The sequence below is a fragment of the Branchiostoma floridae genome, chromosome 6 (assembly GCF_000003815.2).
Source record: "Branchiostoma floridae strain S238N-H82 chromosome 6, Bfl_VNyyK, whole genome shotgun sequence".
Classification (NCBI taxonomy): Eukaryota; Metazoa; Chordata; class Leptocardii; order Amphioxiformes; family Branchiostomatidae; genus Branchiostoma; species Branchiostoma floridae.
The window spans coordinates 8,501,738-8,526,996 of NC_049984.1; the positions used below are offsets into that span (position 1 = coordinate 8,501,738).

Consider the following 25,259-nt stretch of genomic DNA (forward strand, 5'->3'; position numbering starts at 1 on the left):
TTGCTGGCTAAAAATCACCGAAACTGGCCAAACTGAGTTGATATTTTGAGGTTAGCTGGTCAGGAAAGAACAAATGTGTCACCATATGAGTACAACGGAGACTTGGTGATTCATAGGAAGAAGGAAAGGGGGTTGAAGAGCACCTACGGGTTCTCACCGCCCAAAGAGCCCCGCCAATATTCACATACATCACAGCCATGCATTCTTCCTGCAGACGACATCTGCCTGGATACCCTCCCCGCCTGGCAAACACTCACGGGGTTGGGCCGGACACTTCCCTCTCATAATCAACAAAACACATCAAGAACACGACAAGAGGTGATGAACTTGTGTATGGATGGTTTATTTTGGGTCTGAGCTGCCCACGTGTGTGTGTGGCTAGGTCGCCTGGCGGACTAGGCCTAACTCAGTGGGTCGTAACGGTGCGGTCACACTCGTCGTTGGTCGTTGTGCGAGTTTGATGCTGTAGAATTTTCAGGCAGGCTGTGACAAAACCAACCGCCCTTAAGAATCAAAGACAGCCTTTTTTGTAACAAGACGGCTGAATTTTGCAGGAGTCGTGCATGGATATCCAGATAAATTTCCCCATGTTAGCGATTGTACGACCATCGTGCGACTGAAGTGACCGGACCGTTACGAGAAACATGGCAAGAGAAACAACAAAACATAAAGTTTTCAACGGATCAACAATGAGATTCAACAAAAGAGTGGTGCAAAGATATGTGTGAAACAAAAATAAAACACAAAGTTATCGTGTTTTTTGTTTGGCACAACACAAGTCAATAGACTACAATCAAATGATACAATCATATTGCAAAGATAATATAATACAATCAACATTGTTCAAGACCCTGCATGTTCTTGTCAGAGCGATAGCATTTACAAAGAGTTTGTGGAATAAGCAATGGAAACAGGTATGAACTTTTCGTTCTGTTACACGCAAGCAAACAAGGGAATACATATCATGAGTTTATAATATTGATGTAAGGCACGCCACAAATATAGATATAGAGTAACACAACGTTAAATCTGCTATAGATAAGAGAACAGATTGCATAGATATAGGGCTGGTGTTGGGGTCGATGTTGAATTGTGCACGTAGAATCATGAACGTTTGATAGACGTGACGTTTGAGTTCATTTCTGTCCAATGAATGTGTCCGCACTTAGTCTTTTCATGCTCACAAAATTGTCGAGTTTAAAAAAAAAGTACCCGAAGGACAAAAATTTGCTATTGCTAGGACTTCAAAAGGCAAATTTGACGGTGAAGCTATAATATAACTTTTTTTTCAAAGTATGCTTCGAATCAAAATGTCGCGAACCACTTTCTAACTCCGAAGTCGACAGTCTTCTCAGGAATTTACGTGCGTGCGTCGATATAGATTCTGACGAAATATTTTCTGTAGTTCAGTTAAGAATCAGCGAACCCTACTTCCTCTGACTGTGCTGTTTTACTGCTGACTCACACAGACGCACTTACAGGCAAATAACACACACACGCCTGAGTCCGAAACAAAGATTCCAGGCGCACCCTATATTTGCCTTCTCTCAATATTTCAACAGTAAGGAAAAATGGAAGTAACATGGTTTATCTAACTCAGTTATTCGATACCGGTTTGATTTCAGGCGGGACAAAAACTCGGGATATTCGATCTAGGTTGTAGCTACGCTCAGGATGTTTACAAGTCAAATGGTGCAAGCGACAGTACGGAAAAGTAAGCTACTGTCATTCTTTAACACTCTCTATAATTCTGGTAAAAAGGAGAGAACAGAAACACTAACGTTTTGTAAAAAAAACAGATTCTTTTTCAAATAGGAGTCTGGTGCTAATGTACAGATTGTATAATGATGTGTTAAAGAAAACACAAGCGTCACCCGTGGTACAGGTGCAGTTTCGGGCTACAATACACTAAGAGCTCGCCCGATTCGCTTGCTGTCACCCCATTCACTAAAGACTTGTTCACGCACACGGCAAGACATGTCCGCCGTGATAGAATTACCTCAAACGAAAAACAAGTTTTTCTGCAGCGATTATACTAGGACATGCAATCACAGAATACTCCATACAAGTGGGTCCTACTGTTACAAAAGGTCGATATTTCGTTTCCAGTACTTCAAAATTGAGCACTTTTTGTCAGTGGAAAAGGACAAAACCGTTGAGTTGTCCTTGCCGTCTAAAATTTCTGCGTAAACGCCATTCGGCGAAACGCGCTCTAGAGAGGGCTGTACCCGTGTCTGTTTTACAAGCAGAATAACACAGAAGAATGCTGTATTCCTATACAGCATCTTAATTACATGGCATCAATGACATTTTGGTTCTAGACGTTAAAGTTTAGAACAGAAGAGATCGGCTGGGAACAACGACTGAAACAATTGCTTCAACATCGCGATCGAAAAAGTACTAGAGTATGTTGTTAATTCATATCCTGATGGTCGACAAAGACAGATTTTACTAAAGAGCACTTCTACACATCAACATATCATCTTAAGTTTCAATCTACTTGAGAGTTGAGCACTCTCAGATTAAAAACCAGGTCTAGAAAACCGGACATTCCTAACACTGAGTTGTGTTGTGGTCGTAACGATAATAATAATGACAAAATACAACAATTTCTACCGCACATTCAATACAAACTAAAAAAAGCTGCCTGAGCTTGTTGTGTATACCTTTAAAATGATTTACGTCAAATCATAGGTAAGTACACGGCAATTAATGTAAATAGTTCTGGTCTACACGATTTCTTAATCCAAAAATAATCAAAACCAAATCCAGCTTGGTCTAACAACATTACAGGCTTTGTGATTTAGGAGGGGGACAGCACGTTCGATAAATAGAACCGCGGTCGCCGGTCTTGGTCGACACTATACCTATCAAAATTATTTACACCTCACATTCTTGTTACCAAATTAGACTTCATTTCAAGAGGAACAATTGTCAGAGACATACATTGAGTTCTTTTGTCAGAAATTAAAACTTCTGACAAGCGTCGAAATACGATAAGTCGCGTCGTGCTGAGTCCATAGAGTTTTTAGGACGCGTTCAAAGTGGCAACGTTGAAAGTGTACCTGTGTTGCGGCGAGGGTGTGTGAAGGTTCGCCGTGGTCATCGGGAGCGTTACCGGGACGTGGTGGGCGAGAAAGCCGGCGTGTTGGAGCCCAGCCCCGCGGAGCGCTTCCATCTGGTACCGGTACAGCGGTAGGACGGTCGCGCCGGCGGGGTAGATCGCGTTGGGCGCCGCGAGCCCCATGTGAGGAGCCGCGGAGCAGGGTATCGGCTTGACGGGCTCGCAAACGCCATTTCTCTTCGGGATCAGACTCTGCCACGCCGGGTGTAGGTGCTGGCCAGCTGTGATGGTTTTCGGGGAGTCCGTGTACTTAAAGTCCGGTTTGCTGAGGATGGCGTCGATGGAAAAGCTGCTGTTGAGTTTCGGCGAGCGCTTCTCGGCCTCCGCCTTCTCTTCCGCCAGGCGGGCGGCGGCAGCCTTACGGCTCGACTTGCGGTTGATCCTCTTTCTGCGGCGGCGGAAGACCCCGTCAGCAAAGGTGTACTCGGAGTTGGGGTTGATGGTCCAGTAGTTGTCCTTGCCCCATGGACGGGACGGGTCGCGAAGCACCTGTACCAATACACAATACAAGATAAGGGATAAGTACAGACGCAAAATCACTGGTCTGAACAATCAAGGAGATGGCAACGTCATTCCATATAGTCGGATAGCAAATCGCTCATCGACACAGGTAGACATTTTGATGATAAAAACACTTAAAGATTGGTCAAATGAAGATTGAAAATTGGTCAAATAACTTTTGATCCGCTGAATTGACTTTGTCCTTGCTTTAGGTCTATTGAAAAATGTTTTCAGCATAAGCCTTAGCCATGAAAATGCCCTCCAAGAAACGGCCGTGATGAAATATTGCACATATGAACTAATGATTTCTACATCAGAGGACCGACACTTTCAATCTACAAAACTGAGAAGATTACCAAAGAGATCTAGATTCCTTGAGTCGTCTTTTCCGTGCTTTGACTACAGGTTATTTCACTTATCAACCTTAACTCCTGAATTTACTGAAGATGTTGTTAAAAATTATATTTCCAACATTTATCATAAACCGGTGATAATGATGATGAAGCTACCTTTGTGAAGCACTCATTGAGACTGAGGTTGTGCCGGACGGAGTTTCTCCAGCCGGTGTAGGGGCCACGGAAGAACTCGAACTTCTTCATCAGGTAGTCGTTGATTTCCGCCAGAGTCAGCCGGTTGTTGGGCGAGTCTCGGATGGCCATGGCGATCAGGGCGATGTAGGAGAACGGCGGTTTGGGCCGGCGGTGGTAGGTGGGCTTCACACACTTCCCGTCGATGTTGTTGGCCTCGGCGGAGTTGTTCTCGGTGGCCGAGTCGGCCGGACTCGGGACGACGTCGTTGTCGGACTCTCTGGCCGACTCGTCCTCGCGAGGAGAGCTGCACGGCTCCGAGGGAGAGAAGACTGCCTCTTCGGTGTCGTTGTCGTCCATCGTCTCGACATCGACGAGGAGCTGGTCGGTGTCTTCCCGGGGTTGTGGCTCCACTGTTGGGATTGTCAGTTGTTGCGGTTCGTGGTGGTTCTCCATTTCTGTTTAAGAGAAGTCTGCAGGATTGGAAGACTGGCGTCGGATTAACAAGTTCTCAGTGTCTGAGCGGTGTAAAGGCGATTTTCTCCGCGAGTGAGCAGAGTGGTCGGCGGATCTCCCTGACAGAGTTGCCGGGGAGGCAGTGGCAGTGGCAGCGGGAGGGTCCTTAGGTCGGTCCGGTAAGACGGACTCCGTTTAAGACTGACGTCTGAGCAGCAGGGACAGGGTTGTTGCGTCAGGTAGGGCCGGCGTGTGCGGTATGCTCGCGTCGCTAACACCTGCGCCAGTTTATCACAGTCCCCATGCAATACAGCACACGGCCATGACGTCACGCCCAATCCATACCCAGGTTTGCTCTGGTGTCAAATATAGCCCGCCCACCCGGCTTAATGTGTTATCTGACACCCAGGCCATTCTTATGATAATACAGGGGGAGGGGATACACAACCACTTGTCCCTCCTACCCCACTACAGTACAAATTCACACTTATTCCCTAACCAAAGCCGCCTATATACATTCCAAACTCCCCCAAGTCCCCACCAGGGTAACACTTGTGTCAGATCGATTATTTAGTACAAAGTAGGTGGTTGAAATTCCCGATTGTTCCCGAGTAGCATAAACAACAGCGCAGATACATGTACACACCGACAAAGCTAGGCAATTGAGATACCAAAACATCGGGCTAGGTGGTAACAACGGTAAATACAAAAACAGAAACAGTTCCAAACATCAGACTAACGGGGGAATCGACTTTAAACCTACACAAACTAACCACACGACTACGTATACACTACACTTGAAAATTGAACAAATCATTTTTAGTTTTTTGCCGACAATTTCCATGTTGACCTTGTCTTACTTAAACCGAACACAGACCAACAAACCCTTGCGTTAGGATTACAAATAAAACTGCAATATAGGGAGATTTTGTGGATCAAAACCTGCCAAAGAAGTCACGTACCATAATAGAGAACTATTGGTCAATAATATTAGTCAGGATTCCAAAGCGCTGCCCAACTCTCCCTGGCGGTGTTATCGTGCATTGGTGTGTGCTTTTCGTGTCGTTTGTTTTTAATTGACGCATCAAACACTTGAGTAAACGGTAATTTAGCGCTGATAGACACCTTTGATCCCGACTGCGGTGACACAGAATACAGGGGAGGGATCGCCAACATTATTAATAACACCAAACCGCTTGTCAAATCCCAGATAACAACCTGCACGATCATTCCACATCGCCGATAAAACTCACCAGATAAAACAAAATAGACATGGGGAATAATGAAGAACTGATTATATTGTTAACGAACAAATCTCACTAATGTTTCACAAATACGAATCATACGTAAATTACTGACATTTAGATATTTGTTTAATGTTCTTGTGTACACTGTTTTGCCGACAGATATATGTAGTTATCAGATGGCAATTGTAAACGCGTTACCAAGTCCAGCCTTTGTGTTTAAGGTGTTTGACAAGTAGATATAAATCATATAGGCACGGATCGATTAAAACATACATCTATCAGCAAAAACCAGTAGGGCATTGTGAGCTCATGGTGTGCTTTCTTTGGTACGGAAAACTTGGACTGGGCAATTTCACAGTAAAATGCTTACAGAAGTTGTTTGTTGTAAGTCGGAACGATATTTGTTGTGAATGTGTGACGTGTTGTCTGTTTACAGATTTTAGATAATTGCGGCGCAAGTTGTAAGTGCCTACCCCCTCCCCTCTTTAGTGCATCTACATTGCTAGGTTCACCAACAAAGTAAAAGGCATGTTCTAACCGGGTACTGCAATTACTACTACTACTAGGCAATGTTCAAGTTCTTCATATGTACTAGAAATTCCAAGACTCCCAAATATTCGCAAAACTTTGATTGGACTTGATCGTATCACCTATTGAGAATTATTGAGAATTGTCTTGATAAGGTTACATATCATTGTAATATTGGGTCGCTCTTTTTTACACAGTTTAATTCATCTTTGGTGAAATGCTTTTACTTTGACACGCTATAGTGGTCTACTTAAAATGTTGTTTGTGTACCAATACTTAACATGTTATGTTGTATACAATACCCGTTGACGGACAGGGACGAATCGTGAAGGATCAAGAGGGCTGCATGTGTTTCATCACCATACTTATCTGGTTTGTCCCTATGTTGTGTCGTCACTGTGTTTGTATCGAAGCCTTGCCTTTCTTACGTAAGCTAACAAAAATGGAGCCCAGATCAAGGAAACAAATAGAGTACTATGTCTCCATCCTGTCTTAGGTCTAGTCCTTTTCCAACAGGTGGTTAAAGGCAAGACGACAAAACGTCTTACCACAAGAAGGATAATCTGCTTAACTTCCGGATTCCCCATCCCTGGATCTCCTGTTTAAATCGGCTCCTTATTGTGGGGGAAGAATGGACAATAAACCGTTGAGCTGGAGTCAGTGGTCCATAGTTAACCTGGGGACCAGTGGGCGGTTCGTTAGTAGAACCGTTCCGTGTCTGTTTTCCGTATATAGTAACAGAGGCTATGGCTATGGTAAGAACTCCATCTAGGGCTGGGTTCACCAGGAGTGTGTATATACAATATCGTATGAGTTGAGTATTGATATTGTTTGGTCTAGGTAAATATTAAGGGCAAGAAGCTGTATTTTATTTTGACTTTTACTGTGCAGCCTGGTTATCGAACAGAAAAACGACTTTGTCAGCCGCGAAATTTGCCTTAGCCAAAAATGTAAATACTGAACTCATACGGACTTGAATATACCCACCCCAATATCTTGGGCTAAATCAAATGGAGAAGAGATGCTAGTGTTGTTGTATGTTATTGATTAGACCAAGGAGGTTGACCTCCTTGATTAGACCCTCTGCAAAGAAAAATCCTGGTCACATGCCGTACGATCGCAAAGTGAGAAGCATTCTGGGGATATTTGTGAATATATAGTACAAATTTCAGCTCTCGAAGTTACAAAGAAGGCTTTCTTAGATCATTGTAGGTGGTTGGTTCTGTCACAACCTGATTGAAACTTTTACAACATCAGAATCGCACGACGGTCTACCACAAATGCGACCGTACTAGAAGAGACTGCCCTCCCTGCAGCCTTCTATGGTGATGATATGACTGCCAGAAGACGCAAAAACAAACAAACAACAACAACAAAACACTCCAGCTTGGACAGGTGTTAGCGACATCTATGGAGGAGAAGAATTCGGTTCTGCTACATCAGTAATCCTGGGGTCTTTATCGTGTTGTTTACAGGGGGTTGATTACTGCTTAATTGATAAAACGATAAATAAACAGGAAGATTAGCTTTATCTTCTCTGGCCTTAGAAATACAGTCGGAGCTGAAACATGGACTGCTACTGATTTCTGGGTTTCCTCTGTATTCATAGTAGAGTTTCGTGAAATGAGATGGATATTTTGAATTTGGTAGAACAGGATATACCCACCTGTATGCTTTAAGAACCGACTATATTATACGTGTTATATGTAATTATTTTTTATTCATGAGAAGCTCAAATTGGCCTGCAGGCCGCTTTTCATTAAGGTCATCAAGGAGGTAAGGGTCAGATAGTCAAGCACAACAGAGGTATAGACTACATTAAGTTGTAAATCTATATATATATCACTACATGTACATGGTACAAAACATAAGTAGAGCAAAAAGTCAACATAAGATGTCACGAACGAAAGGACATTTTAAACATGCAAAAAGTATATCAGAAAGCCATAGAACATGAATTGGTAATTTGAAACTTGGATTATGGATACGACACATTTCAAACAGGAACAGGGAAGATCTTCCCATATTTGTCTGCTATCCACAAACTCATCTGAAATACAATTGTTTGTCCCAGAAGCCGTGAAAATTTATAAGCTATCGTACAAACAACACAGTGATCCAAATAAACTATCCGTAAACGGCTATGGTCAAACGTGCGTACTCTCCCGTGTACGTAGCTCAGCCCCCTTTTCTAGTCGAAAGACGCTGAGCAACCGTACAGCGACCAAAATGTGGATATGTGTGACCCATGATTTCATAATTTGAACACCATGCAAACTGTAATTATAAAGGTATGAATGAAAAGACAAAAATTCGTTCTTTGACTATGGAATTTTCCTTGAGCGATCTGTCCAACCCCCGGTTGCTAGGCAGTCGCCGTGCGGCCCCAGCCCCCAGTAGAAAGGGTGTGTTGGCACCACAGTAGTTTGTTATCTTACATCGTGGGGTCAACAGTCCAGGTGAGAATATCAATGGTTCCGATATGTGTAAATGTCATCCGTGGATGGTCTTCACAGTCCGTTACACACTGTAATCCAGCGATAGCCAACGATAACCTTGCACCATAGCACCACTGATAATGGTCCATTATGGGGGTACAGTGCATTTCCAATGGACAAACGTTATTCCAATAAACCCATCCTGACAAGGCCTACGTCACATTTCCTACCAGGGACCCGGTCGGGCTGTTTTCGGAAACGAAAACTTTAAGTTTATGCCAATAAATAATACAGGGCATGCTGTTTGATTATTTTTGGTCCGTTTTGTGTTTTTGTTGTCTTTTATATCGCATTTTCCCCCAAAACTGTCCGGCCGGGCCCCTTTGTGGAAATGTGACTTTAGCCTAACCCATCACCATTTGCAATTCAACCAATGATGGCATTGCAATTAGTGCTTCGACCAATGAGAGAGTAACAACATACTTTGACTCCAAAGGCACTCAAAATTCAAATTCAAAATTCAAAGAATCCTACTGCAAGGTCCCTATTCTGTTTTTTATCACTGTCATCAGAACGATACAGTACACACCACAAGTATCTCGATAAAATATAATGCAAAGACTTGTCTGCAGGATAAGTTTTATATCGTTTTTCAAATATAATAACAACACATCTTATGTCCGTTATTACCAACATGAAAAATCGAGGTAATGTTATAGTTTTTGGTGTGTCTATCTGTTTATGTCTACGGATATTTCTGGTCAGAATAACTTAAAGTACGTCTTGATGGATTGTAATGATATTTGGTGTGTGGATAAGTGTCGGAAAGACGAAGGTCGAGGTCATTTGTATAATTCACGACAAAATGTTAACATGAAAGTCTGCCAAACGAAAGGATGTATTCTACAATGTATTTTTGCTTAAGAAGATTGATAATGCTAATTTCAGCTTTATCAAAATAATGAATGAGACAAAAAAATCTACAATGGATCAAAATATTTCATTGAGGTATAAGGTCTTTGAACTCTTGTTTGGAATACTGCAAATACTGATGAGAAGAAGTGATATTTGTACATTCCTTCCCGCACTGCGTAAACTGTTGGCTCCGTCTATCGGCGAGCGCTTTGAAATGGGTATTTAATGAGCTAATAGCGCTGATATCTAGTAACTAGGCTATCTCCTGCCCACATCACATATACAGCACAACTGCACGTCATCTTAGACCTTTTTATCGGCGATTTTCTCGTCTTATCGCTTCAAGCGCGGCTCGACTTGGAAACAACAAGACGACGCGGAATGTCTTAGGCGGGGAGGGGGTCGGTCTTTTTTACTTTTGAAGTATTGGTTTTCTGATAAGACGTAAGTGAAGCAGGCTATAGAATATTCTTTTACTCTGTGTCGTTTTAAACCGTGCCCTTGACACATTTCTTTTCTAGAATCGGATACATACTTGAAACAACAAACATCGGAATGTTAGGTGTTGGGTAGGGTTTTCCTTTTTCTCTTAAAGCGTTTGGTTTTGTGATAAGAAGTAAATGGAGTAGATCATAGTTTATTCTTTACGACGCACCAATGCTTATTTTGGTCAAAACATCGACCTTGACCCAGTTTTTCACAAATTGGATACTTCTTCTGAACAAAAACGTTACAGAAGCTGATGGGGTAGGGTGGTGTTGGATGGACTTTCTTTATGTCTAACCTTCCATTGTGTTGGATATTCTGATGATAAGACGTTTTGAAATATAGATAAGGCGTTTCTTAAGCACGCTTTAAGGTTATGGAATATTCCCTTACTGTGGTTTGCTTCTGCTTTGTTCAAAACAGGGTCCTTGGTCCATTTTTTCTCTCGAAAATTGGATACGTCATTGAGGAGATAAAGTCTGTGTACTGGGCTAGTTTTGACATCGTTCCCACGCTGTACATAACACTCAGTATCGTACCGCGGAATGTAGGGTCTGGTTGGGTAGGACAAACTGCGTGTTCTTTCATGACCTTCAAAATGTTTGGTGTTTTTTCGCAGCAACGAAACAACTTAGTCTTATATCTTATCTGTTGCCTCCTGTTTATCAGCGCCAATTGCAAAGTTTTCCTAATTATGTGTAACGTTTGTATATATATTTGTCTGTTCATATTTGTTCAAGCATTACATGATGCTTGTTTACTACAATGATGCTGGAATGTGGATTTAGAAAGAATTTCATTCATGATTTTTAGAAAATCTTACTTTCATATTTAGACATTCGCTACTGTCTGTTAGGACCAAAATGATTGAATTGTTGAGCGCATTTCAATTACTAATATTTTATCGTACAATGTCCAGCCATCCTGTTGTGGAAAATGCTGATTTAGATCTTGTCGGAGGTTGGTTCTGTCACAATCTGCTTGGAAATCCGTCGACGTCAAAGTCATACGACGGTTAAGACGATTGTGACTACGCAATAGTAACCACACATCTATCAGCAACGTATCTGACGTTTGTAAATTAACAGTTGTCAACGTGTTTGTAGTTATTTTCCATATCTCCAAACTGTGGCCTTGGAATGGCCCCTATGATAAACTGTGCACACAATACCTGCCGTGTGTAGGCTATACGTGTCAGCTCCGGTACACACGGTTCAACAGCCTGGGCAGATGCGTGGCACCCGTTTGGCACGATCAGACGACAAAACGTCGTCCCGCCATTAGGATTCTTTCACTAATTGCGAGGAAATAAAACCTAAGGGGGACGTGGGGGCAAACACGCGCCCCGCCATTAGCATCACACCGGAGACGTTCCCATGGTGACAGACCGAAAAATCGTCCAGAAACTAAACATACGTCAAACGCACGACTTCTTCGCTACTATAATATACTAAAGGTTCCTGACAAAACAGGCGCCAGGCGCGATGGGAAAATAACTACGGGTTAATGAGTTAACGGGTCAGTTAGATCGTACGCACGGGTCGCTAGGTTTTATACAGCGTCCGTATTTGAACATGTCGTTCTTTTTTCAACTGACTTGCAGGAATGGGGAGGTTAGATACAAGCTTGTTAGCTCTCCTTTTGTGACCAAGGAGTCAAGTTAGTTTGTGTAACTGAGGGAGGGGCGGTGGACGCTGCATTCGGGTGTAGCCTGTAGGTGCTGTATGTGCTAGTCTAGGCGTAACTTTACACCGCCATTAACTCTTCTCATCATCAAACATGTCACAGATCAACAACCAAAAGATGAAACAACAGCCGGCTATGGGGCCCATGGTTAATCCTGAAGGATGTCTGCTATAATTTGCCATTGTCATCTTTGTTTCCTGATGCATGACCTTAATGAGTCCTTAATGTGTGCAATGTTGTAGCTGAATAAAAACAGAGGGTGACAGAAGGTTGGAATGTTGTGTTTATACATTTCTCAATGTGTTTACAAATGGTTTAATATGTGCCACGGTTGGCTGCGAGTCCAGACAATCTGTACAGAGCACAGTTCTATACACAAGATCAGGGTCAAACATGTAATCGCGATGTAGCTGTACGCGCCTGCCCTCAACTGTGTCAATTCAGCGTTATTTCGTCTTTAAACAAGTGGCAAAATCGTGGGTAACGTCTCTTCTTTTATAGCTGTGCGCAACCGTGCGTCTCTTGTCCGACGATAAGTGATCCATCTGTGGTCAGGTGTGCTTATCTGAAGAATTCGTATCACTGTGGCGCGAGTCATTGCCTGTTCGTCTTTCTTCAAAGCATGCAAATCAGCGGCTACAAGTTGATCATTGTTAATCGTGCTCCTCTGATTACCGCTGTTATAAGATATTCACTAAGAAGTGAACTGTAAGAAGGCATTGCGTTGAGTTCAGTTGCATCCAAAAGTAATCATGCGGTTACGATCAGACCTTGACATTAAATAGCCATTGATGTCATTTACTTGTTAACGTTATATAAATCATTGTATCTCTCCGTTAGCTTTTAGATTAGTTTGTCACAAGTCAGCTCCCCTGAGAGCATGTGCTAAGCAGAAGAATAAAATCCAGTCAAAAGCCGGATTTCCCCAAACCCCGTTCCACCCCAGAGGCTCCCCGGGTGAGGCGTGCTGTACACAACCGCTGGCTTCCCTCAGAAATCGATAAAGTTTACAGTAAGTCCCGCCATACTGCTGGTCTAATTCAGCCTCAAAAACCTTCTCCACAACACCTGCCATCTACACGACAGGTGGTCGGATTGAAACCACATCCAATTATCCTCAACTACCAGAGACAAAAATGCCAAATATTCTCTCATTGTGAGGGTATTGAGACAAAGAGAAAGACGGGTTTTCTTTGGAATGATTGTCAAGTTGTTCTCTATTCTCCGGCGAGATCTCGAATTCAAAGCTCGCCACGCTTCCTAATTACCCGCGCGGACCTCCCTAATTGAAGACAACCAAAGCAGGCGGACTGCGCCAATATTTGACCCCGCACAAGTGGTGCTCGGCAGGCGGCGAGTTTGTACAGCAGGGCCCGCCAGGAAGACAGCGGACCCAGGGTAAATTTGCGGCCGCCTCTCGGCAACAATATAGCTGTCAGATGGAAGAACAGATAGGGGAACACTGCACATCCACGGACAGTTAGGCTAGGAAAACGATGCCTCTATTTGCTAGAATTTCTATATCTCCTTTCATTTGAAAATTTTGAACCCAAATCTTCAATTTTCGATGATCTAATAAAGATCAACATCAATTAGCTTGTTCATACCTCATGACTGTTTCAATACATTTTGTTACGGCAAAGTTAAATCACATCCGCATACGTAGGACACACACAACTCTTAACGTGCTAGAAGGTCTCGAATGCTCTCCATACACTGCTGCATTTTGGACGCCAAGTTAGAAGTGTCAAGAACGCAAGCAAACATGATTAAACTCGCCATCTCTGATCGTGCTATGATAAAGACAAATTACATGCTCTTCTCTACAGATTTTCACTTTTTTATGAAAACTACAGAGGATTTATTTCAAGTGTATGGTGCAAAAAACCCGACATGGACAGCATCGAAACGTAACGCGCGCATGACCAACTCTGTATAATATATCCAGCCGTGACAATGATCTCATTTTCAAACGACTATTTCTGTCAGATGAGTCACTACGGAACTTGGCGGTTTAAAACAGGAACTTGATTTGTCCTGTCTCTCTCCCTGGCTACCTGTAGGACTTGTTAGATAAACACCCCAGACGCATTTCAATGCTGAGTGGCCCCGAGCTGTTCAGTAAACATCATTAGCGGCATACATGGACACAGCGCATTCACTGGTACCTTTTATCAAATGACACAGGTGTAATAGTTACACCTTACAGACAGGTATAGGCGGGACACATCAGCTTACTTTTTTTCTCTTTTCATTCTAACTTTTGTCGTCTCATTTATTTGATTTTCTTGCCCTCACCCTCGCCCTTCCGTTCTTTTCATCAACCTGACAATTAGATAACTAACCAAGTAATTAGTCAACTAACCAAACAACTAATCTATCGACCAGCAGGGCGACCAAAGCAACCAACCAACCAACCAACCAACTTTCGCCGGCCGCGCCGTTGCTTACTATAGAAAGGGAAATGTTCGCGATGGTTTTATCTTCCTGGTTTTCGCGGTGACATCTTCGCCGCGAACTGAAAACCACGACGAAAACGTCTGTTCTGTCTTCTGCCTGCCTAATCCCTTGTTTTATCCGCGAATCTAAAAAATCTTAGACTCAATTTTCTTTCTACCACGAAATTCTAAATCTCAGCGAACACCTTCCTTATGCAGTAATACATATCTTTCTTACAAAATACCGTTTAATAACAAAATACCGTTAACTATCGACTTGAAATACCAATAGGAATCATAACCAGAGAACGATGTCACACATCTACTTTCAAAGTTGCAACTGGCAAGAGTATCGATTACAAAATAAGAGTTTAGCTAAGATAATTTGGTTCTGAAGCTCACCGGGACTGATATTGACTAAGAGTTGTAGTGGGCCCAAACAGCTTACACATCGCAGATTAGTGCATTGTTTAGTCTAGGCTGATACTAGAATAAGCCTAAAAACTATGACTCATTGTGACAAACATACTCGTATTAGTTTCTGGACGCTGTATGTTACTCCATCCGTTGCAGAAACGTAAATATAATCACAATAACGAAAAAGTTCATATTATTGGGGAAAAAATGAAACAAGTATTGATTTCGATAGATACGGCAATGATGCATAGAAGATGCAGACATTAAAGTGGTAGCGATTAAGGTCCAAGACCATGTTGTTATGATAATGATGATGACAAAAACATTACTGTGTGTTCTGTCACTGGTAAAGAACGGATCCTTGAAAAAGAAAGCGTCTCCCCAAAATGCCCGACTCTTGGTCCATTTGTTATATAAACCGCCTCGAGCACTTTCCACTCCAGTCGGAAATGCGGTTTTTCAGAAAGCAGGGAGGAGATTTGTTGTCAGACGGTATTTCAGTCGTGTATATTGTTTACACACGACAAGTCAAACTAAAAGACGTATCTTTGGACCTCAGATCTAAGACTCTAATCTTCCCTTGACTTGTCTTACAGTATTCAGTGTCAAAACCGAGTTTGTTACTTCTACCACCGTCTTAAAATTCCCTGTCTTTGCTGAAGACGTGATCTCTTCCTCAGCTAAGCGGCAATGGAAAACCGTCGGCATTTCCCGCCTGTTAGTTTTTGCGCGTAAACTGATCTCACAATGGGAATACCTCCGCGCCAAAAGTGCAACACTTGAAGATCAGATCCGAAATAACAAACTTTAGGTAAGTTGATTAGATTGAAAGGTGCTTGGTTTATTCAGTCTGCCAGCCGAAACCACTTGTCCGGCTTTGCTGGACGAAAGGCTTTCAAGACGAGAGAACGCCCATTCGTCAATGACTACGCGAAAAGTAAGGAGAAAATCAGCACTTTTTGTATAATTCATTCCCCCTAGCACTTTCATTTGCTACGTTGAACTATTATACCAACAGTGACTGTGTGAGCAAAGCCGGCAGGCCAGAATGGATGACAAGTAGCAATGGATTGTTTATCAGTTTCCTTGAGGAGAAGAATTTGCAACCACTCGGGTGTAAAAAAAAAATGGTCTGAAGGGGTAGAAACTGGGCACTTCAAAGTATCCGGGTCTGTTAGGCCCGGGGGGAAACAATCGCCACTTGTCGTCCCTTATGGCCACAGGACACCCCACCGTCGCCATGTTCTGAATGGACACGATTGAAGGTTAAAGGTCAAGAGGGAGTAAGGACTTTGTTTGGAAATTTGGGAAGGGATTGTGTGGCGTTTGCAGAGGCCCAAACTGTTTCAACTTCTGGCCGTTGTGAGAGGATAATAAGAGCGCGGGGCAACGGTTATTTGGGCTCTGTATTAATACCTCTTCATACACGTGGCAAGGCTAGCTTTTGTTCTTCTCGGCGACAAGAGGAGAATGATCAATGATGGAAAAACACAACTGCTAGCGTGGCGCTACTCAATGTCGTCCGTTTTGAACGAAATGCCATTTTTTTTTAAAGTGTGCGAAAACAGTCAAATGCTAATATACTCATATACTAAGAACAATGCGAACAATGTAACTCTGTCTCCACTCGTATAACGCCATACGAGCATGTATTTCTACTGAGGTCTACGCTGTAAATTGTGCTAGGGCGACATATTTTCGTTTACTTGTCAGTGTTTGATTATATACAAAGTGGACGGCATTGGGTAGTGCACGAGATACAGTAGCATTACGTTAGCGTGTAGAGGTGGAGGGAACTTCACATTGACTTCTGATATTGCATTGCTCTGCAGTTCACCGCATTTTTGCATGGATGCGCTTCTACAATCCTTTTTGTTGTGGGCATTGTTGCTGACATTTTTGATCATTCAACAAAGACTTGGCAAGTCCCATCCAGTATCAACGACAGAAGTGATAAGATCCATTCAGCACACAGTGATGGTTGGTGTTCAGTACCAAGGACAGGGAGGGTGATACTTAGGATTTGGTACCAAGGGCTGGGTCGAAGATGGTTGGTGTTCAATAAGGGACTGGAACAGGGATGTTAGGACTCAGTACCAAGGACTGGAACGGTGATGGTTGGGATTCAGTACCAAGGACAGGGACGGTGATGGCTAGGATTTAGTGAAAAGTAAAGTAATATATTCATACTAGTAACCATGTTGGTCTTCTATGAAGAACAAAGGGGTTCGATATCCCTTTCTGCATCCAACCTTGTTCATAGGGCACCAAAATAGAGATATATTGGATTTGTGTGAAAGAGGCGACCAAATGTCGACTGAAAACTCTTTAAAACTACCCCTCTCGCAACGCAAACAAGATACTAGTAGCCTACATTTCCGTGACCACCCTGTACGTCCGCCATATTGGCTCGTGCAAAATAAGGTACTAGTAGGTCCAACAAATTGCAAGACGCTCCAAGGGGGAAATCCGGACCTGAAAAGCAGAGCTGAAGCTGAGGAGCTCTTGGACGTTGGTAGGGGGTGAGTAGTAGTACGGTGGTGGTAGTACGTTTAGCACCAGGCATAGGTACTATGGATTCTATTGAGTAACGTTACCAAAACGATCTTCTCACGGCACAAAACTTTTGTCGTCGTTAGTCATAGCTATTAATCTAATACAGAAACCACGCAAACAGAGACATGCATTCAAACCAACACCAACTTTATTCACATGTCCTGGGGCATTGTATAAACCAGAACCAGCACGGTCAGACAAACATTTACGTCATATTTAGATTTACAGCGTTTCAGTGCATAGATTATACGTTTCGTCCACAAATTAACAACAATATCCCGTCGATGATTTCATCCATGAATGAACAGTTCAACGTCATTTACAAAGCAACAGTCTTGCCTTTAGCATTTGTTATAACAAATAGTGGAACAATTGTGAAATGGCAACCAAGTATTCATCAATATATTGTCGGGTACTGAATACAATAGTGTACAAAATATTTTTGTGTACAACGGTATTGGAGCGTCACCTAGCAAGATAATGCAGAACGACAGGAGAGTTGATCGATGGCGTTTGTATATACACAAACAATTGCAACATTGTACTAACATACCAGCGTACATTCTAATTTAGTTCATAAACTTACTTGCTGGTGGGTTTAAAGAATTGAGTGATGACTTTCTGCTTCTTGGCTTTCCTGCAGAAGTCGTGCACCTTCCCCTCGATGGCCAGGAGATTGCTGTACTCGGGAAAGTCGTTGATCCTCATCCACTGACGGATGACGTCAAAAGATTCCTGTAGTTGTGCGAGAGTCGGCGTTGCATTGTTGGACGGAATGATGTCGTCATTAGCTGCAGCTGCTGGTCCCACCCTGGCGGAAGTAACACTTCGTGCTTCGTAGAGTTCTGTTTCGACCGTCGGATCTACGGAATTGTGCAGGCGACAGACTTCGGTGTCTTTGCGCTCTTCAGCCCCCAGTGCTCCCTCAATTTCCACGTGTCCTCGCGAAGCATCTACTGCAGGGCGGGGTGAATCGTCGTTGTTGTCAGCCGGTTCTATCTTGACAGAAGCTGCATCTATGTCTCCCCTCGTTTCCTGACGGATGTCTTCATCTGTGTCGTTGCAGAAGAATTGTAGAGAAGAATCGCTCCCCTCTCTTTGTGATGAAAGCAGGTTGTGTCTCCTCTTCCACCTGGATAGCCAACCGTCAGTTGGTTTGAAGTCCAGATAGCCCAGACCCTCCGCTAACGCTTTGGCCTTCACTATCAGAATAGGGCCGTTCACGGGGGAAGACCTCGCCATGGCGTTGACGTACCACCGGTACAGAGCGTCCTCAACCTCTGCGTTCTTCCCCTCGCGTTTCCTCTTGCCGTTGGGGTCGCGGTTACAGCCCCACCGCTGCAGAATGGCCGCCCTGTTCTTGTACGTCCTGCTAACCTGTGGCTGAGAGCAGCCGAACTTCTCCGCAACTTCAGTTTGGGACATCTTCACAGACGTGATGCACTCGTGATGGACGCAGGGCTAATGAGACAGTGGGTAGGTAGAGACCCCGCTTTTATTGAGGACACTACGTTGTCTGAGAAAAGGAACTATTGTCTGCTCAAATGTTATGACAAAGAACAATTGCTGCCTTTGAGACCCAAAAGCCGACGCGCGTCCCTTTGTAGTACCGGCGTCCGCAGATGCCGCTAATCTACTGACGCGATTTACAATAAAAACCGCTTCACTTTGTGTTCGAACGAACAGACAATGTTGCTAAGACGATTCGGTGTTACCTTTAATCTAAGAGCATATGATTATAATGACACTTAACGTAGAAACCACTTAGATTTCATACTAAAGGCAATTTTGCCAAACTTTGTTTTCGCATTTATGTAATAAAATCAGCATGACATAAATAGAAACGAATCGTAAAAGTAGTTTTGTCAAGGGGGTGGAGCCTCTGGTTGCTTTGTTGCATATGCGCATGATGGCAAATTCAGCAACCTTCATAAAGACGACATAGTCGCTCATACATTGGTGAAATTTGGAGGGTTGGTAGACGAAGCAAATTTCGCCAAGTTTTTGCTCCTCGGGGTAGTGCGCGTGCGTCGAAATAGGGTTGGGCCAGGGTTTGGGTGGGGTATATTGTGGATATGGACGAAACATGAAAATGGAGACGTCAATGACAAAGAGATGGCAAATGCCACACACACACACACACACACACACACACACACACACACACACACACACACACACACACACACACAAAAGAATAAAACGTGCAAAACAAGGTTCATGACAGCCAATAAATCTTTAATTTTTTTTTATAACTATAACACGGAAAATCAAAGCGATTAAAGTCTGATCCTTTCCAAATTTTTCTTTGATATACAAAAACCACGGGATTGAAAAAGTCAATAATGGTAATGTCCGAACGACTGGTTATGTCGCTGCCATATTCGTCGTCGGCTTCCGTACGATTTGAATGTCGTGCGGTTTTCAAACAGGCTGTGACAGAATCAACCACGGACAAGGACCTAAGATAGCCTTTAACCTGAGAAGATACATGAATTTTGTATACATGTACGACTATACCCATGGCCAAGATCACTCTCAATTTGTAATTACGACGGAAATGACCTGGTCCTCAGCGACATATATAAATGACCGATAAAACTTGCTCTACTGAGATGTTTTTGAGTGAGATGAGTCCAAGTATTGCTCTATCACGTCTGTACCGTATATAGTACATCTGTGACTATCCCTGTTTTTCGTGCGTCCCACAGATTATATTTTCCGGCGGAGCCCTCTTGGACCACTCGCTCCAGGAGCCGTCATACACGGGGACGTCCTCCTTTCCACACAGGTGCGCCGCCAGCGCGACCCCGCACGCCGTCACACCCGAGCCGCACGTCGCCACCAGCGGGCGGGCAAGGTCCACACCTGACGCCGTGAACATCTCCTGCAGCTTCTCGGGGGACTTCACGATCTTGGTCTCGTAGTCTACGATTCTTCCCAGGGGAACGTTAATGGCACCTGGCATGTGGCCTACATCTGAAAAACGAGAACATATTTTTTTTTAAAGTATCATCTGTATAAGTATGCAGTTTAGCCTGCAAATGTGTGTCGGGTTTGTATCATTCCTTTTTCTCGGAACTTATTGATAATTGACAATGGCATTGAGGCGGAAGTGCAGCAATAGAATACTTGGCGAATTGAAAGTATGGTTTTACTTTGGTTCATCAAGTCCTATATGGTATTGTACTTGAGAGCCAGGATAGCTCATGGCTATACCCACACAATAATGTCAGGTCATTAGGGGTACCCACTTATAGCTTGTCACAATGATGTTCAGCCGATTGTGTCAGGCTCCTGATAAAGCGATAATAATATAGTGAAGTTGTGTTTATGCTTCTTATCTTTTAATGTACAGGAACCAAACAATATATACTAACCATAGGGGCTGACCCATACCCACCTGGCTTTGAGGAAGGATCTGCCTCTCCGTTAAAAACATTGGCTGACCGAGAATCTACCATCTGAACAGACTTCTGTGTGAGGTTCTTTTCCACGAAGTCGAAGTCTCGTACCAAGGAGGGGTTGTACGTGGCACTGAACTTGGCTTTCTCAACCTGTGGAGTGAAAGTGACGCTTAGAACTGCTGTGCGAGACTAAGGTACTGACTCTGGTATATACATTGTGGTATCTAGTTAATTATGATAAAAACGTCCACCTGACGGGGGCCTGGGGATCTCGGCCGATCTCTGAAAAGTGTACGTATTACGGGCGAAAATGGCATTTAGAGCTGACAGACATCCGATCGCCTGTCCTGCTGTTTGACAGTGGCATAGACAGAAATGTAAGCCCTGGTCAAAGGAAGATCCATTAACATATAGTAATTAATCTCAAATCATCGATAGCTTATTAATTCTTTAGCATTGAATATTTTCTCTTCATTGTCCTCTATGTATTTCAAAGATACCTGTGGAATCTCTTCAGTGACAGGATGGCCCAACTCGCACCACTTGACCAGCCCTCCGTTCAGTACGGACACCTTGGGATGTCCGAAGACCCGGAACATCCACCAGACCCTGGCGGCGGAGAACAGACCCCTGTCCATGCCGTCATACACCACCACGTGCGTGTTGTTATCCACGCCCAGGTCTCCCACGTACGACTCGAACTGTTGTGCCGGGGGCAGCATGTTTCTGTACTGACTGGACTTGTCCGAACATTCCTGAAGAAGGTAAAAACTTTGAATGATGCATCGTTGAGGTCTTGTGGTGCACGTCTTTTCCAACGCCATGCATCGCCCGCAGTTTATACAGCATGCCTTGGGGAAGCCCTACTAAACCGGGCTGAGGTTTCCACTTTTGTGGGCGTAGTATCTAACCAAATCGCCTAAAATTTTCACTTGGGTAAAGCTCATTCTCTTTTTGTTTGACAGTTGATTAGAGGCAATGCCATAAAAACTGGGAAAATCATCTCGGATTAGCAGAGCCTCAAAATTCTATAGTCGGGCTATACGAGCGCAGGAGGATGGCTGTAAGGGTCCAGATTCACACCAGATGGTCCCCCAAAAGATATCATAACTGCTCAAAGTTGGGTGGTATCTAATCGAGTATCTAGTGTGGCTATAACATTATCGACTAGAGAAGGTCAATGTCGGGACTCGACCGTGCTAACATAGCTAATGCTACAGCAACTGAGCTAGCTTCGGGTGGCCAGCTGCAGTTGGAGGTCATTGACCGCTAGATGCAGTGCTTCTATAGAAAGACCTTCGGGTAGGTAGCAAGGTTGGATTACTAGTAATTGTAGTAGTCAAATGACTTTTTGATCGCACCAAACGACTTTATAATTCTTTATAAATACACTACTTGCTGGGAAAGATCTGAAGTACAGATTCTGTAAACTATTTCAATAGAAAGTATACCAAAAGCGCATGCGGCATGGTGTACAATATCATGTAGGTTTTGGCTGGGATTTAGCTACTGCTTCAGTTAAGTTACACTGTATTTCTTTCATCTTTACCCACATTTTTAACTGTCAAAGGTTGATGTAAGTTTTCGGGTACATTTTTTTCGTCTAAGAAGGGTCAGTTTACTAACATTTGCTGCATTGTTTATATAGGTTAGAGTTGAACTTAACACAAGCTGAGATGTATTCATGTGTGAAATCTGAAACTACAAGAGAAAAGCTGAGTCACGGCAGATGGAACGGTCTTGAATGTCACATGAAGAGGAGTACAGCAAAATCTGGCGTAGCTCCAGAACGGTAGCAAAGTTTCAAAGCACCGTACATCACCACAATACACATACAGGCTTTTCGAATTCATTAACTCATTAAATAATGATTATAATTCGAATCCCGGTAACCATGTTCGCGGATAATTGAATGCCATATTCCTGTGTTTTACAGACGTACATGGCACAGAGATGACCTGAAATCACGACATGACGCGTCTGTATACTTATACATGGACATGGCTATATTTCGTGAAAGACTCCACCAATAATATTTTAGCCTTTTAGGTAACGTTACTATATGATCACGACACGCGGCCAGAGGCAGAGGGAGCACTTCGACAGAACGTCCGTATAATCAAGGTCGTGTTTGCGTATATAAGGATATCGATATCCCTACGGTTTCTAAATGCTGTGTCACAAAGGATATCGTAGGCAATGGACAATATTTTGATGCAACGTTGATGAATTCTGCTGTATCTACAAGTCGCAACTCCTGTACGCTAACATTACATGCTTCAAGTGATAATACATCTCAACTGAGAAACTTGTATCTGTCTGTACCTGTAACGTTATCTATATAGCCGGTATAACCGCCGTTCGGCGTAACACACCAGCTAGTCAAGAATCAAAAGGTGTCAACGCTTTTTGACAGATGACTATGCCAATGATTTTGATGCATCTAAACAATTCACCACTGTTAGGCAGATCGCTCTGAGTTCCGCGTATGCACATCATGGTCAGAGGGCACACGCGCATCTGAACAAATCGAAGGTCACTTCAAAACCGAACGACCTAGTTGTAACGTTAGTATCCACAGGTCAAAACCAGATGAATTCAAGGACAAACAGTGACAGTGTGTGCTTACATATTAGTCCCATTTACATCAACGCCTCAAATCACTCTCCCTACCTGTAAGTTAAAGAATACCGCTCCTGGGATGTGCGCAGATTCTTGTCTGGAGTTACGTATACACTGCAGTACCCTTAGTGGAAGGGGTGATAGCGCCGGACTCGCAAGCCGCTCAGCTAACCACGGGACGGTCACCAGAGCTGATACGATCCTCATGACAAGCTAAACTTTATAGCTACAACCACGAGTGCGAGACAGAGGTTCAGTAATAAAGGCTGGGTTAAACAGCCGAATTGATATAAATGAAATCCCAAATGGCTGTGAGTCTGTGGTACGTGACACCGTGCACGGCTGTCACCAGCTAGCGGCGATAATTATTGGGTTGCTGTGGCGCAAGCCAAGAGAAACCGGTTGCTTGCAGAGATGCGACCTTGAAGCCAACTGAAATTCAAGTAACGTGGATAAATTCGATAGCATAAGATTGGGGATAGACCAAGAATGATCGTGTGGGGGTCCGCGTGACGTCAATATAGAATATAACGTTAATGTTCAATATCCCGTCTCAAACGGCTCAATGACATCTCGTTTACGAATGCAATTTAGTTAATAGCTGAGGTGATCTGAGGTGACTGACCGGAAGTGAGTGCTGGGTGACCTTACGTGTCACTATGCACGGCTGTACCTGTGCCGTGATTATAATACCTGGGTTGTCGCGCAAGAGAAATCGGTTGCTTGCAGAGATACACCAGCCACGTTCAAGTCACGTGGATGAGTTGGATAGCAACATTTGCGATTGGGGACAAACCAGAAATGATCGTGTGGGGGATCCGTGTAACGTCAACAGCTATATAATAACGTCAATACAAAATGTTATTGCCATATTGTTAACATATCCCGTATGAAACGGCTCAATGACATCTAGCAAAAACTATGCAATGAAATGCAAGTATATATTATATATCATTACCATCGGTAGGCTCTAGTTAGTTAGCTAGTTGATCGGTTAGTTAGATAGATACTGTTAGTTACACTATTCAAATACTAGTAACGTTAATCGGTTAGTTGACTAATATGGTCAGTTGAGTGAGCTTGAGTTGACAACAGGTAAGCCCAAGTTAGTTGGTTAGTTAGGTAATTGGTTGGTTGGTTACTTAGTTGGTTGATTAGTTAGTTGGTTAGTCAGTTGGTTAGTTAGTTGGTCAGTTGGTTGGTTAGTTGGTTGGTTAGCTGGTCCGTTAGTCAGTTGGTTGGTTAGTCAGTAGAGCCCAAGAGAGGTATGGGCCAGCGATGACCTATCGGGGGATATAACAAATCTCTTTCCTACCTGTATGTCAAAGAAGAGCGCTCCTGGGATGTGTTTTTGTCTGTACTCCGCCCGTTGGTCGCGGTTGTGTTTCGGTAGGTAATAGGAACCGTCCAGCACCCGGATGGGGAGGGGCGACAGGGCAGGACTGGACAGTCTTTCGGCCAACCACGACACGTTCACCAAAGCCGAGACGATCCTCATTTTAGTCGTATCGGTAGCTAACTTTCCTCTGGAAAAGTTGCAGACGCATGGACGAACAGTCACGAGTGACTCACAACTCACAGGTCGACCTTAGGCCACTGAGGTGATTGTCCGAACTGCTGCAAAACTCAAGACCTGGACAAACCGGTTTCTATATCTGTGAACACTAGGCTGCAATAAGAATCAGTTATTCCTGGGTACAAAAGCTTCTCCAGCCAGCAACGAGCATTTCATACGTAATGTTACAGAGACAAACTTACATTTAAGCACCAAGGTAGATCGATGTAAACAACAGCTGAAAAAATGAACTCTGAACTTTCAACTCTACATTACCATGGCCCTGTCACACACATAAGGGCCCTGTATAAATTCAGGGCCAATTGTAATAAAATTATGTCATCGAAAGGAATTAC

The 25,259-nt window shown here is 43.5% G+C and overlaps 2 protein-coding genes across 3 annotated transcripts; both read right to left on the reverse strand.

The window, feature by feature from the left end:
• Positions 1 to 322: 322 nt before the first annotated feature.
• Positions 323 to 4,961, reverse strand: LOC118418508 (forkhead box protein Q1-like). The gene is made up of 2 exons (XM_035824474.1): positions 4,135 to 4,961; positions 323 to 3,613 (listed from the first exon to the last, which is right to left on the reverse strand). The coding sequence occupies exons 1-2, from the start codon at positions 4,606 to 4,608 to the stop codon at positions 3,029 to 3,031; spliced, it is 1,059 nt and encodes a 352-aa protein (XP_035680367.1). The 5' UTR covers positions 4,609 to 4,961; the 3' UTR covers positions 323 to 3,028.
• A 14,575-nt stretch (positions 4,962 to 19,536) lies between these two features.
• Positions 19,537 to 25,177, reverse strand: LOC118418522 (3-mercaptopyruvate sulfurtransferase-like). 2 transcript variants are annotated; one of them, XM_035824501.1, is made up of 4 exons: positions 24,664 to 25,177; positions 21,227 to 21,481; positions 20,723 to 20,876; positions 19,537 to 20,298 (listed from the first exon to the last, which is right to left on the reverse strand). In XM_035824501.1, exons 1-4 carry the CDS (start codon positions 24,844 to 24,846, stop codon positions 20,003 to 20,005), a joined length of 888 nt encoding a protein of 295 aa, XP_035680394.1. In that variant the 5' UTR covers positions 24,847 to 25,177; the 3' UTR covers positions 19,537 to 20,002. The 2 variants fall into 2 exon arrangements, with proteins under 2 accessions (XP_035680394.1, XP_035680395.1); XM_035824502.1 differs by lacking the exon at positions 24,664 to 25,177 and adding an exon at positions 23,400 to 23,807.
• Between the last annotated feature and the right edge of the window lie 82 nt (positions 25,178 to 25,259).